Source organism: Centroberyx gerrardi, chromosome 2 (assembly GCF_048128805.1).
Source record: "Centroberyx gerrardi isolate f3 chromosome 2, fCenGer3.hap1.cur.20231027, whole genome shotgun sequence".
Lineage (NCBI taxonomy): Eukaryota > Metazoa > Chordata > Actinopteri > Beryciformes > Berycidae > Centroberyx > Centroberyx gerrardi.
In genome coordinates, this window is record NC_135998.1 from 14280160 (window position 1) to 14294108 (window position 13949).

A 13949-nucleotide genomic window follows, 5' to 3' on the forward strand; every position below is an offset into this window, starting at 1 on the left:
GTGACTGTTTTGTGCAACGTATGACTCGCTATGCTCTGTTCATGCAGCAGGACATTAAACTGTTTCTACCAGTATTTCCCCTACATTGAAAATCTGAGAGAATGGAGACTTTTAGTGTCACTTGTGGCATGTGTCCGCATGCTGTGTCGGAGACCTTTCCTACTGGCCTGCCAAGAAAACACCTCTGACGCCCCGTCTTCTCCCTCTCCAGAGCTGCAGCCTTGGAGCAGTTTAAGTCCCTGGGCGCGGAGCCGCTGGAGGTGGACTTTAAGGAGTCAGGAGAGGGCCAGGGAGGCTACGCCAAGGAAATGTCCAAGGAGTTCATAGAGGCTGAGATGAAGCTGTTTGCCAAACAGTGTCTGGACGTGGACATTCTCATCAGCACTGCTCTAATTCCTGGTATGCACAGAAGCACAGACACATGCACTGATGTGTGTACACACCAGTGTGAACACATAAACACACAAGGTGAAAGGTACATGGTGGCTCACTCTTCCACTATATAGAGCACTTTGCTGTAATGGCAATAGCATATGGAAGAATGTCAATTACAATCAAATATACTCAGTAGTTTGTGGTAATACTTACTGTGGGTCATATGCACTTTATTTCTCTCTATTTCATGCCTTCACATGCTCTCCCACACATTGCCAATGTAGACTGTCCCCAAACTGGAGGCCGTGTAAACAGGCTTCTCACTGCTGGTCATGGAATATCTGGAATATCATGGAATGTGAGACATGTGTTCCAAGCAGGGAGATTCAGGGAATTTAAGAAATAATCTGGGCAAGTCATGGAATATCAATGAATTTGACAAATTCCCTGATATTCACTTTACCAGAATATATTTTACAACATGTTTCATATATTCACTGGGTTAGATGATTGGCCACTCCTCCACAGCAGCTATAGTGAAAACCAAACTGTTTAGATCAGTGGTTCTCAATCCCAGGACCCAGAGCTGTCCATCTAATCAGGGACTGCTTTACACCTACAATGCAAGGTGAATGCAATTAACTACCTGGTAGGATAGAAAACCAGCAGTACTCTGGGTCCTGACTGAGGACCAGAGTTGAGAACCACTGGTTTAGATCAGTGATGGGAAATCATGTGCCATGAGGTGCCAAGAGTCTGTAGGTTTTCATTCCAACAAAACATTACACCAGGTGATTTCACTGATGAACACAACTTCAGAGGAGGAACTAATCAGTAAAATCACCTGGTGTAGTTTTGGGTTGGAATGAAAGCCTGCAGACTCTCTGCCCTCCATGGGACATGGTTTCCCACCACTGGTTTAGATCATGGAAGTGCTCCGAATTGGTTGTGGAAAGTCATGTAAAATTAATTGAATTTTACATCAGGGTATGGTGGGAACATTGTGTAAAGGTTGGGGAATGCAGTCACAGCTCTTAATGGTCCTAAATATGGTTCCCATCAAAACTTTTCAGCATGCATGCATCCATGACCCCATTTACACCTGGCATTTCATGCGATTAGTATCCAGATTGTATGCAGATGCGATTTATCCACATTACATTTACATTTGTTATCAAAAATGCGTCTTAGGCAGCCAGATAGAAATCTGATTGCCATCCCCCCTGCGCTTTCCCTTGTAGCCTAGTATTTTTGTCTGTATACAATGATAGTAAACATCTGGTTTCATTTGTACTCCAGCTGTTAGTCTCATCCATATCCAACCGATGGTAGAGGTTTTTGCCTGTCGCCTGACGATGTTTGCCTCCTCAGCTCTGCTTAGATCAAAACAAAACTGCGTGCTATTTTTCTTTTCAGTTGGGGACATAACATTTTGGGAGGAGATTACATATGTAGCTTGGAGAAAGATTTCTATTCACACTTGGCTAATTTGCAGCCACCTCCCGAGTTTTAATCGGTTTTTAATCCGTCCCCAATGTGTCTTGGGTGCATTTACTCCTCGATTTTTCTGGATTGCTATCCGATCACTCAAGATACATTTTAAGGTAACCTGATCTTACAGATACTTGGCAGAAGTCTACTGATTCAGACAGATCTCACCCTTAGTCTTTTGGTTTGAGCATGAACGTAATGCTCAAGTGACAAATAAGAGACGCATGGAATTGGCTGTCAGCCTACCCACAATTCCCTGATGTCTGTATTTCCATGTTAAAATTGTAGGTACGCGGGCGCCCATCCTGATCACCAAACCGATGGTAGAGAGCATGAAAGATGGGTCAGTGGTGGTGGACTTGGCTGCTGAGGCTGGCGGAAACATTGAGACCACAGTACCTGGGGATCTGTCAGTACACAATGTAAGGACACAAACACACATACGCACATATCCTTACCAAAAATACACATCTCTGGAAAGAGAGAGTGTGCTGGGAAATGTTTCTGGGTAGGTCTAGCTGCCAGCCCACCCATTTCAGCACACTTAAGCTACTTTTATAATGTGTTTGTGTCTTTAATGCCACTTTGCACATGTACAAGTCTCTTATAGTAGTGCGCCAGGTTACACAGAAAATGTAGTCTATACCTTATGCAACCATTTAGTCCAAGGTCTGTAAATGATGTACAACAGATGGAAATATGAAAAAAAAAAAAAGTGTAATGTCAAGGCCTATTCCCCTCCGCTCTGCCACTGCTTTTGCAAGGTGGCTTTTCAGGCTGGTCTTTATTGCAAAACAGACATTGGACATCATTGGATATAAAATTAATTCCCAAGGAAAGTGCACTTACCTGCCTCTCATTGGTGATAGAATGGATATTAGAGTGTAATTTAACTGGGAATCCCTCCTCACTGTTCTGAAAGCTCCGTCCGCACTTCGGTGGAGTCTGTGATACCTGGTCCATAGTTTCATTTTCATAAGGTTTACAGTGTGTCTGTGTATCCCTGCAGGCACCACAGATGTGTGTGTGTGTGTGTGTGTGTGTGTGTGTGTGTGTGTGTGCTTACAGTTTCTATTTATCTATAAATTAATCTTTCCACACCCTTAGAGGATGCATTTTCTGTGGTTTATGTTGATTGTGTTTGTCTTTTGAGGCTGTGGTGGATGATTAATATAAGTGTCTGTACTCGAACAATTTCACTAAGCAGATCAAAGCCATCAGCGCTGACAGTAGCTGTTATTAGTTCATAATTATGTTTTATTTGTCGTAGGGGGTGACCCACATCGGCTTCACAGACCTGCCCAGCCGTTTGCCGACCCAGTCCAGTACTCTGTACTCCAACAACATCACTAAGTTGATCAGGGCCATCAGCCCCAGCAAGGAGAACTTTTTCTTTGATGTCAAGGAAGAGTTCGACTATGGAACCATGGATCACGTCATCAGGGGATCTATTGTCATGCAGGTACGAGGTCTCATGTGGCCAGCACTCGAACAGACATGCATACATTCACATGCAACAGCAACAGGATTCCACAATTCTACGATTACACAACATTTTTCACAGAAGCCAGAAGCCACACAATCATGGAGGAAACATCCAAAATGCCCTGCAAGTTCCTATCACAGCCACTAGATGTCACTAACGTACAGCTGACCTTCTCTCAGCTGTAGTCACCCATGGGAAAAAGTTGCCCCCCCCCAATATCCCCAAACATTATTATTCATGATTGAATACCTAAAATAAGTGATCGATTTACCAGAATCCTAATAGAAAAAAGTGCAGTTTTGTGTGAATTCTTAATGGATCGCAGAACTATCTTACATCATTGAACACCAGTATTTATTTTCACAATCTTATAGTGTAGTCTGCTATAATTTGGCACTCACATTCACCGATTACCCATTATTTTGGTTGACCTCTGATTGCAGTAACATATACCCATTTTTGGCCTTATGAGTTGCTTCTTTTTGACAAATTTCATTTTCTCCCCTTGATTTTGCTTTTGGAGTGCAATTATTCAGTGTATTGGAAAGGAATTCTTGAGATTTTGCATATAATTGTAACCAAAACTCCCAATATTGTAACAAATGAAAGCAAGCATGAGATCAATGGGACTACTGATTGTAACAGTGATAGATTCACTTTTTAATAACATTGGTATCCATGTTCACTTCTGATTAAACTTAATTTGAAAATGATACCCATATTCCTTTAAGTTGGACAGTCCGACTATGGGTCATGTTACCAAAAAAACACAAATGTTTCTAATCAAGGATTTATTTTCGCATGTATTTCATGAGAATTTAATTCCACTTGGTTTTACAAAATGTGTCACCAAATTAGTTGTCTACTGCTGCTTTACCTATGGGCCTCCTGCTCTAGAGGAAGTAGGTCAAAATTCCCTCTGAACAACTGTTAACGATGTGGGACTGATGTGGGACTGATGTGGGACTGATGTGGGACTACAAAGGCTGCTATTGTGATGTTAGGGACACAATTTTATACAGACAGGGAGTCTTACAAGAGCATTCTGTCCTTCGTAAAAGTAGCCTACACTGTTTGAGAATTCAGTTGTCCTGTGCATAACTTCCTATGCACATATATTTCATACTGCGGGGGTAAATGAAAAGAGAATTTCCCTCAGATTAATTTTGTAGAGGGGCTTGTTGCGATCCTTCATTAGCCTAATACTAAACAAGATATTCACATGAAGTATTGGTTGACATAAATGAATGATAGTAAGGGTCGAATACCTCCTCTGACCTCAATTTTTTGGTGAGTGATTTTTCACTCCCTTTTTCTCATGGACCCACATGTCTTAAATCACAGATCAACATGATATTTTGGGGGAAATTTGATTTGTTATAATGTGCTGTTCGCTCTCTGTCAAGCTGCGTTAATTCTTTAAGGTAAAAGAATAGATTCCAGATAGTAACTTAACCCAGATCTGATCATAATAATGGTCATGCATCATCATTTATCAATGCTGCTGAAATGCAGATATTTATTATTTCCCTACTGACCATTAGTTGTCTTACTTTGATCTTGACAGCATAGTCTAATGTTACACAGATTTATGTATGCAACAGAGGTCACTGTAAACCATCAGTTAATGGAAACGGGGATTAAAAGCAGAGATCAAATTAGCTCTCAATAAATGTACTTTGATATTGTTCATATAATTTATGAATACCCCCCACCACCCTTTTTTAACAATTCTCTCTTGTCCATAATGTGTAGACAGCTACTAGTTCCCAGCATCCACAGCCAATAATATTTGATACTTGCTCATACTGATCATTAGGAATGATTAAGTGAACTGTCTCTCATGTTTTTTTTTATATTTCCTTATTTCTCCCTTGTCTCTGTTACACTGTCTCATTCTCCTGTTCTCTCTGTCCTTTGTTCCCATATTCTATCTTTCTCCTTCCCTGTCTCCTTCTGCCTCTGTGTTTCCCCATCCCACCTCCAGGATGGGAAGAACCTGTTCCCCGCTCCCCAGCCCAACAATTTGCCCACCGCAGCTCCTCCTAAACCCAAGAGTGTCCAGGAAATGGCGAAAGAGAAGGCAGCACAAGTCTCTCCCTTCAAGGCCACACTCACCAGTGCTGGCATTTACACCGGAGGTTAGTTATTACAGATGAAGCTGAATGTAGATGCTAAGTACAGATTATCTATAATACAGCCATATTCAGAGCAAAGGCTACTGCCATTTGGTTTTTGACTTTCTGGTAGGGCTGAACAATATTGCCAAAAAATCGAATTGCGATTATTTGGCAGAATGTTGCAATTGCGATTTAAACTGCGATTCATATCATCACAAGTTTTTTTTTGTCATATATTTTTTAGAATATATTCATATATTTAAAATTGTTTGAAGAAAAAAAAATAAAATGAAAAAATAGATGTCAGTGTGCAGGATTTACTGAGTTTGAGTTTGAGGTTTTCACCAATATTGTACTTGATTCATGGACCAAAGATTACCTGGAACTCCTTGTTTAGAAATCCATTTTGGACGTAGCTCTCTCTTAAGCAATTAATTGCAGCTTCTGCGATTTGGAAATTGCAGAAGTTCATATTGCAATTTCAATTTTTTTGATAAATTTTTCAGCTCTACTTTCTGGTTAAGTAGCTAAATCAAAAATAGCTCCGTCTTAGAAAATTGCTGATTAACAAGGTTCATTATTTCGTAGATGTTAATGGTTAAGGTTAAGCAGTAGGCCTTGGTTGGCATTAAGGTGATGGTTAGGTTAATAATCAGCTTTTTAGGTCACTGCTGGAATGTGCACCGGAGGCGAGAAGTGAGAGAGGCAGATTACAAGCACACACACACAGACACCCTGTTAGTGTCAGGAAGTGTGCATTGTAAAAACAATCTCATGCTGTGTGTTTGTTTGAAGTAGAGCTGCAGTGAGTGGTTCCCATGGTGCTGCACACCGCTCTGTGTAAGCGCACCACATGCAGTTAATGTGGTTCACACATTGTTTAGGTGCACTGGTAGTTTGCTAGTTAACCCCACCACATAGCTACTGTAGCTAGCTGCTTTATTACTGCTGTGCTAAGGGAACATCTTTTACAACGAGTGAAAACCTGCTTAGTGCTAGTTACATGCTTGTCAGCTGTGAGTGTGTTGGCATGTAATTTGATAATTATAGGTGTTTTCTAGGACTGTCATGGATACAAACAGCTCTAATATTTTAGCAACACCTTTTATTGATACACCAAAGGGTTTGGAGTAAAAATATGTTACATGTTATTAGTTTACAGTCTTGTACATCTAACCAGACAAAGCTGTTTTTGAGCATTAACTATCTGTTGAAGAAACAGAAACATGGGTACCATAGTAGAGTTCTTACTATATTAGATACATTCCAAAATGTGCTTACAATTAGCAAGATATACAAAAATATATAAAATCCAAAACACATTCTCAAGTGCTGCTGCTAGGAACAGACCATTGTCAATCCAGCTAGAATGAAAAATGGGTCTTCCAGTCACAACCTTTAAAATAAAACCCTTGTGTTCATCAATAATAATTCATGTGTTTCAGCGTTTTTACAATTCTTGAGGGCAAAATTGCCCTACATCCAGTCTTATTTGCGCTATTTCTAGCTGGATGGATGCAGCTTAGAAACGGGAACACAAGCAGCCAAGTGTCTTTACATAACACTACCCATGATTCCTTGCAAACATCAAGTACATGGAATAAAGATAACTCTACTAAAGATTACTTTATCATGAAATCTTGGGAAAAAAGGCAAAATTGTATTATTTTTTATTATTATTATTATTAGCCTAAATAATCAATCAGTGCCATCTGCAGGCCAGTAAGGATCCCCACCACATGTTGAGCAGGGCCATCAGCTGGCCTCCAAACCTTACTACCACAGTCAATTCAAACATGTGTGGTTCAACATTGACTTCAACAAAATCTTATTCACTTACGTATAAACCAAACTCTAAATAGTTGCCAGCACTGCTGCCAAAGATAAAACAAGCAGGCAGCACTCAGCAGATGATTTGGTGAATCACTAGCTGTGGTTGCTGATGTTGCTACAGAAACCTAAAATAAAGAGCTGCACTTTTTCCTGGAGTTGGAATATTAACTTTCAGCTCCTGGCATGTTGACCACACAAAAACCACAATAGGAAAAAGAAATGAAAGAAGCCTTGGGGAGGCCTGCTTAGAGAGGGATCCCCCTTCCAGGATGGTCAGGTGTGCAACGGGTGCAGAGGGTGGACATTTTGCATTATTTGCTTTAATTTTAGTAGTTAAGCCTAATATTGGCATTCTCCTATTGGTGTTTGTAATCCTCTTCATATCAGTTATTTTTAGATAATGAAAAACCTGTTTTGCTTTAACAGCATCCCTTAACTCTGCCCCACTCTCTCTCTCTGCCAGGTTTTGGCACCCTGGTGGGTCTCGGTCTGGCGGCTCCCAACGTTGCCTTCACTCAGATGGTCACCACCTTTGGCCTGGCCGGCATCGTGGGATACCACACAGTGTGGGGAGTCACTCCCGCCTTGCACTCTCCGCTCATGTCTGTCACCAATGCCATCTCAGGTTAGTTGTGCGTGCGTATGTGTGTGTTGTGGGGTGAGTGAGTTCAGCTTTTACTCGCGTTAAAACCCTGAAGAGCAGAATGGAGCTTTCATTTCTTAATGCTTTCTGCCATTGTTGTTACGACTTTCTATGAAGTTTCACCTTGATAGCCTCAACGTAGCTCACCGCATTTTTTGGGCAAATGGTATATGCCCAAAAATCCCGAACATTATTGAAAAGCCATTTTCAAGCAAACAGAGTGTACACACGGGTCACAGACAGGCACAGACTGATATGGTATAATATTTCTGATTTACTTATTGTTCATTTAATGGTAAAAAAAAGTTGCATATTGTAGCTTTAACAATGTGATGCATCACAGGACTCTAAGTGTTGTTTATATAGTCTGCAGCGTGTCTCATCATCATTTAGAGGAAAATGCTCTTAACACCAAACTATGCTTTGCTCAATTTGGTTTTCCCCCACTCAGTTAAGTGCAGAGATTTTAAATGCCAGTTCCTGGATGTGAAGCAGTTTCTCTGGTGTGCAATGTAATTATAGCATCTTTTCAACCAAAACGGACACAAACAGACACACACACACACACACACACGTGATGGACAGCAATCGGTTATTTATGAGCAACCCAAGCTTGAAAATGTTCAAATGCAGTCTTCTGTAGCCATCTTGTTACCTGCCGCTTAACACTAAGGGGTTAAGAGGTTACAGAAGTAAGTGCATGTGTGTGGCACGCATGTGTGCGTTCCCATGGCTTTGATCAGTCTTAAAAGCACACGGGGGTAGGAAGTAACACACCGTCGGTGATCTTTGGCATCAGGGAAGCCCTTTGCTTGTTTACTAATGCACACAGCCAGACATCAGAGGTCTGCTGTGGTGCCCAGCGGTGTAACAATCAACATGGACAGTTTTCACTTCCTCTCAGAAAGCTTTATTAGTCACACCTATGCCCGATCTTCACAGTCCCCTCTTTACACCACCTTGTCTCCCCCTCTGTCACCATTTCCATCCTCTGTGTCCTTTTATCCCTCCTTTTCTGTCATCTTGTCTTCATTATCTGCACCTCTGTCAAGTTTGTCAAATTTATTCCAGCATGAAGTGCATTTTATTGTAAGCTTTAAACACATTTTACATATTACATATGGATGAGATTAGAAGATGTTAATTATTACAAAATAGGGAATTATTTGTAGTATAAACTTCATAGGATCGTCATAGAAAATGCATCAACAGTATTTATGAGACCACAAATAAAAGAAGTTAATGTGCTACAAAATTTTAAACCATATAAAGGGTCATTTGGAGGTTCTCCGTTCTTCTCTCCCTGTTGTCTGCTCCCCTTTTTTTCTGCCCTCCTTCTGTCCCCATCCCCCTTTCCCTCTCTCTCCTCCCTGTCCAGGTATTTTTCCCTGCGTATTTGGCGTGTCCCTATTACCAGCACCTTTTTATTCCTGTCACTGACTGACTGCGGTTACGGAAACATTGAAACCAATGGAATTCTATAGTTGTTGTGCCAGGCGTCATAAAGACACACACGCACACACACACACGCTCACACGCAGACACACACACACACACACGCTCACACACAGACATTAGGGAATCGTATTGGAATTTGGGGTTGAGTGAAGGACATTTATATTCACTATGGGGAGATTATAGTGTTACAACTAGTAGTGACTCGGAGTGGTGGGTCATCTTAAATCCTTAAGCCACTGGCTTTATACTCAGTGTCTCATTGAAGTACGTCTTTGTATCTGGTGTCTCACAGAAATGCTTTAATCTACTTGAGAGCACTGATTCACTGTTACACGCTGCCTGTAGCCTGGTAGGTGGCGTTTGACACAGACACACACCTACATGCGCAAGTGGGATTATGCCACCCAATGTTTTTGTGTGTGTTTCTATCTTTCTAGCCCTGGGTCCACTGATACCTATCGGCTTTCTGTCTGGCAAATCTGTAAATTATGGTGGCCAGGCATGCCTTTGATCTCTAAACAGTGTAAATAGACCCTGTGTGTTTTTACAAATTCATTGATACTGTCTTGGCTTAACAATGCCCCTTCACCTTGTCAGTTCATTTGTAGCCATCAACTAATAAAATTATCAATTTTTCAATTGTTCATGAATGAGTCGTAAATGCTTTAACAATGTTTAAATGTCATTTAAACATTGTTTATTGCCAAATTTATAAATCTAATAATTGCTTATATATTGTGTCGGAACTATTAGGAAATCATATCAAAGACTGTTGATTGTTTTAGTTGGATACCATTTGTCAATAATCTGAGTTAAACATAGCCCAAACAAAAAATAGACACTAAAAAGCATTATTTTATTGTTAAAATTCACTTTGAATGTCTCAGAAACAGACTCCATGTCCAAGTTAACTGTTTGCCCTACCATACAAACGCCATTTTCAGCAACTCCGAGGTGCAAGTATCCACAGCCTCTACCACGTGCGGACCAAATTTCAAAATTAGAGTCATATGTCAACCAAACATGCAAATCCTGATACACATGGCCACAATACTGTATCTTACAAGGCCATTTATCAGGTTTGCTTGGTTTGTTTAATCCTGTTTACCAGATTGGATGACATACAACAGCAAAGCTCCTTTCTCTTGCACTGGCGCAGTGCTAAATCCAAGTGAAACAAAGTGTGGAGATAGGTTTGTCTGATGCACGACTCCAAGGCTCATAACATCAATATGGTGATCGATTTGGGAGCATTGCCAGTATTAAAAACAAAAATGACCTTTTAAAATAAGCCAGCTGGAAATGAAGCCTTGCTGATTTTAGCCAACTAAACAAAGAGCTTTGAAGTAAACAAAGGCCAAGCTGACATTTGATTGGCCAGAACAGATCAGATAACAGGAGAGGGGCTGCTATGCTTGATCTAAAGAAGGTACTCAAAAAAAGTCGCACTTGTCATTTGTAGACGCATTAGTGCGGCCAAATTTAATTTCCAGGTCGCACAATTTCATTTTTGGTCGCACTGAATTATTGTGTAGCATCCAGTGTTTACATTTTTTGGAATCCATTTCCAATTTGGCTGTTGGTTACTGCAAAATAGCAAAATAAAAAAAAATAGAAGACTAGGTAGGAAAAAAAAAAAAACAGCAACTAAAAAATGAAAAGCTGCTGTACTAAAACACATCCAGCAAAGGGCCCTAGGTGGAAATGTGAGCAATGGTGAACTTTCAGGTCAGCATTACCTTTGACCGGCTCCTCTGCCAACTCAATCATCAGAGCAAAACATGCTAATCATTATTATGCATCTAGCAGATGGAAAGAAATTGTAAATCTTCTTTGATGAGTTTACATATCATGCAGCCTGGTGTGCAGTCAGGCACTTCTGAGCTACAAACACAACTACAAATGTTTCCAAGGCTTGTGATTCCTGTAGACTCTCTTCTTTATGCTCTCTTTGTTGTCTGTAGTCAAGGTTTCATGTTGTCATTTCAGTCATTTCAGATGACTGGCATTTATTTCAAATGGCTATGTGATATTTGTTTTTTTAGGAGCTGAGATACAGACATTATTAGAAAGCTGACTTTCTTGGGGTTAGCACAAAAAGAAGAAAGCTGAAAGAAAGTGAGAGTAGGTCATACTGTACATTGTTTGGAAATCATATCTGAGGCTATTGACTTGAAGTGTACACACACACACACACACACATACAGTACATACACACACACAACCTGCTGCTAGACCTAAACTGTAGGCTGTGTGAATGCAGGCGTGCAGGGAGCAGTGTATTGCCTCTTACTGCCTGTAAGTCATTACAGGACTGATGTTATCAAGATTTCCTAAGCCACCAGGACCTCTTTTGGTAAACACACGTGTGCACACACACACACACACACACAGAATGCATGTGCGTGTGTAAGAGAGAGATACTCTTTCTCGCTATCTTCCCCTTTCTTTCTCTTTCCATCGGTGATGAAATGTTTCAGACTAGAAATCAAACACCACAGCTGGGCCTCTCCCTTGATGAATATCAACACTCTGAAGTTAGGAAGACAACTATAAAAATGGCTACACTTGTGGTGATTAAACAAACCTAATTGGTGCTCAGATACAGAGGCATGGTGTAGAAAAAGTACAATGACCTGTCCTGTAAATCCTGTTGAGAAAACTGTTTGGTTGATTACATTTTCTGTACGTTTTTGATGTCACATATCATGTATTATGAAGACTGAGGTTTATGAATACTAAAATATCTGTGTTTTGCAGGTCTGACGGCTGTGGGTGGTCTGTCCCTGATGGGAGGCGGCTACGCCCCGACATCTACTGCTCACACACTGGCTGTACTTGCTGCCTTCATCTCCTCGGTCAACATCGCTGGTGAGTCACACACACATAGACGCCTCATAGTGTTCCTTGCCAGTTATAGCAACTTTTAGCCAATAAAATATCAACTTAAGCTGAAGATTGAAGTGTTTATATTGATTATACAATAACATGCTTTTTACCAAGTCCTGCAGCTGCCGCATCTACCCACCTGCTCAGACCAGAGGCAGTGGCTCTGGCTTAGACCACACACATTCATTCCTGCTATTACCCTTAATAATTCCATTATAATGACAAAGTGTTCCTGTAGCCATTATAATACTCATCACTCCTTAATGGTCCTGGGAAACACAGCGTACCTCCAGGGCAAGGCCGCAAATTAGTTTTCATTTCTCGTAGGAATGTCCTCGTAGCTCACAGCTAGACTAATGAGGAGACTTTGCTGCAGACATTTGAAGAGTTAAGATACATATTGGTTCAATTCAAGACATTCAGATGTCTGAGGCTCTTGATTCCAAGGTGTCAATTTGTTCAGGCCACACCAAAGGCTCGCCGAGTTTTGTGTGTGTGTGTGAGATCCAGGACACCCACCAGGGTTAAGGGTCATGGCAAGGCTGTGAATCCTGCCACAAGTCTTGTGGAAATAGGCCCTGTGGCATTGTTAATGCACCAACTGTTAAAACCACTTATTAGCTCCTTAGATCTCCCTTAACTTTCCCCTTAATAAAAGCATGCTAAAATACCACAGCATTTATAGAAATACCTAGTTTCTTTTAAGGAGCAGTTGTTTAATTTTATTTTTGATGTTCGCCATGGGTTTGGTTCCACACGCACATTTCTAAGTGGTTCACCGCACTACCCATAAACCCTTGGGAACAGAAAAACAAACATTCCATGGAAAGGGACGAAACACAATAGTGAAATTTAGCTCCAATAAAACAGCCTCTGAAATTCATAGACTTTGTGTCTGTTTTGAGGAACAGGTCCCTGGCCATAGCCTCTCATTCCCTCTGCGTCTCCATGGTCATGAGCTGCAGAGAGGGCATGGAAAACACCTGGGGCTGCTGGATACCTCGGGCTGAATTAGTTCGGTTTCTCAGAATCTCGGTGTTACTCTATGGTCCCAGGTCTCATCGCATTTTGTTTTCTTATGTTACCATTATTACACCAGGCATCTCGTTTAAGAAGCTGTTCTGACAGCGGCCTGGCAAAACTTCATTAGGAAACGTGATTATAGACGATAACCTTCAATATGGCTTAAAATAAAAAAATCCATGCCACTCAAGTAGTACTGTCTTTATGATCTTTGACAGTTCAGTCTTGATTTGTCAAAATAAACAAGTCACTCCCAAAGCCATAAACGAAAAAAGCCAAGATGCTCTATATCATCAAGAGAGAATTGACAGTGATTTGACCTGTAATCATAAAAGTCTGTTAGAGTAGAAGTGGTGACCTGCTACCAGTTTGCCTCTTTCTGAAGTTTCAGGCCTTGTGACTTGAACAGTGATACTAAATGTGTTTCTATTCTTGAAAGCTTTCTAAGCATAGGTCCAGCATTCATATTATGAAAAAAAAATCAGTATGGGCTCTGGCTTTGCTTTGTTCAAATACCCAAACTGTACATTCCTCCATATTAATATATTGACTCAGATTGGGCTGGAGTAATAATAGTCAGATTGTTATTACTTCTGTGTTTTAACTAGGAACGTCTGACGCTAAAATTAGA

General features: G+C 40.7%; 1 protein-coding gene across 1 annotated transcript in view; it reads left to right on the forward strand.

Moving 5' to 3' along the window:
- nnt (nicotinamide nucleotide transhydrogenase) overlaps nucleotides 1-13949 on the forward strand; it is a 46286-nt gene that overhangs the window by 10017 nt on the left and 22320 nt on the right. The window contains exons 7-12 of the mRNA XM_071913512.2: nucleotides 212-399; nucleotides 2155-2288; nucleotides 3137-3328; nucleotides 5340-5493; nucleotides 7769-7930; nucleotides 12167-12277. Coding sequence (XP_071769613.1) covers nucleotides 212-399; nucleotides 2155-2288; nucleotides 3137-3328; nucleotides 5340-5493; nucleotides 7769-7930; nucleotides 12167-12277 — 941 coding nt within the window. The remainder of the gene's footprint in view (nucleotides 1-211; nucleotides 400-2154; nucleotides 2289-3136; nucleotides 3329-5339; nucleotides 5494-7768; nucleotides 7931-12166; nucleotides 12278-13949) is intronic.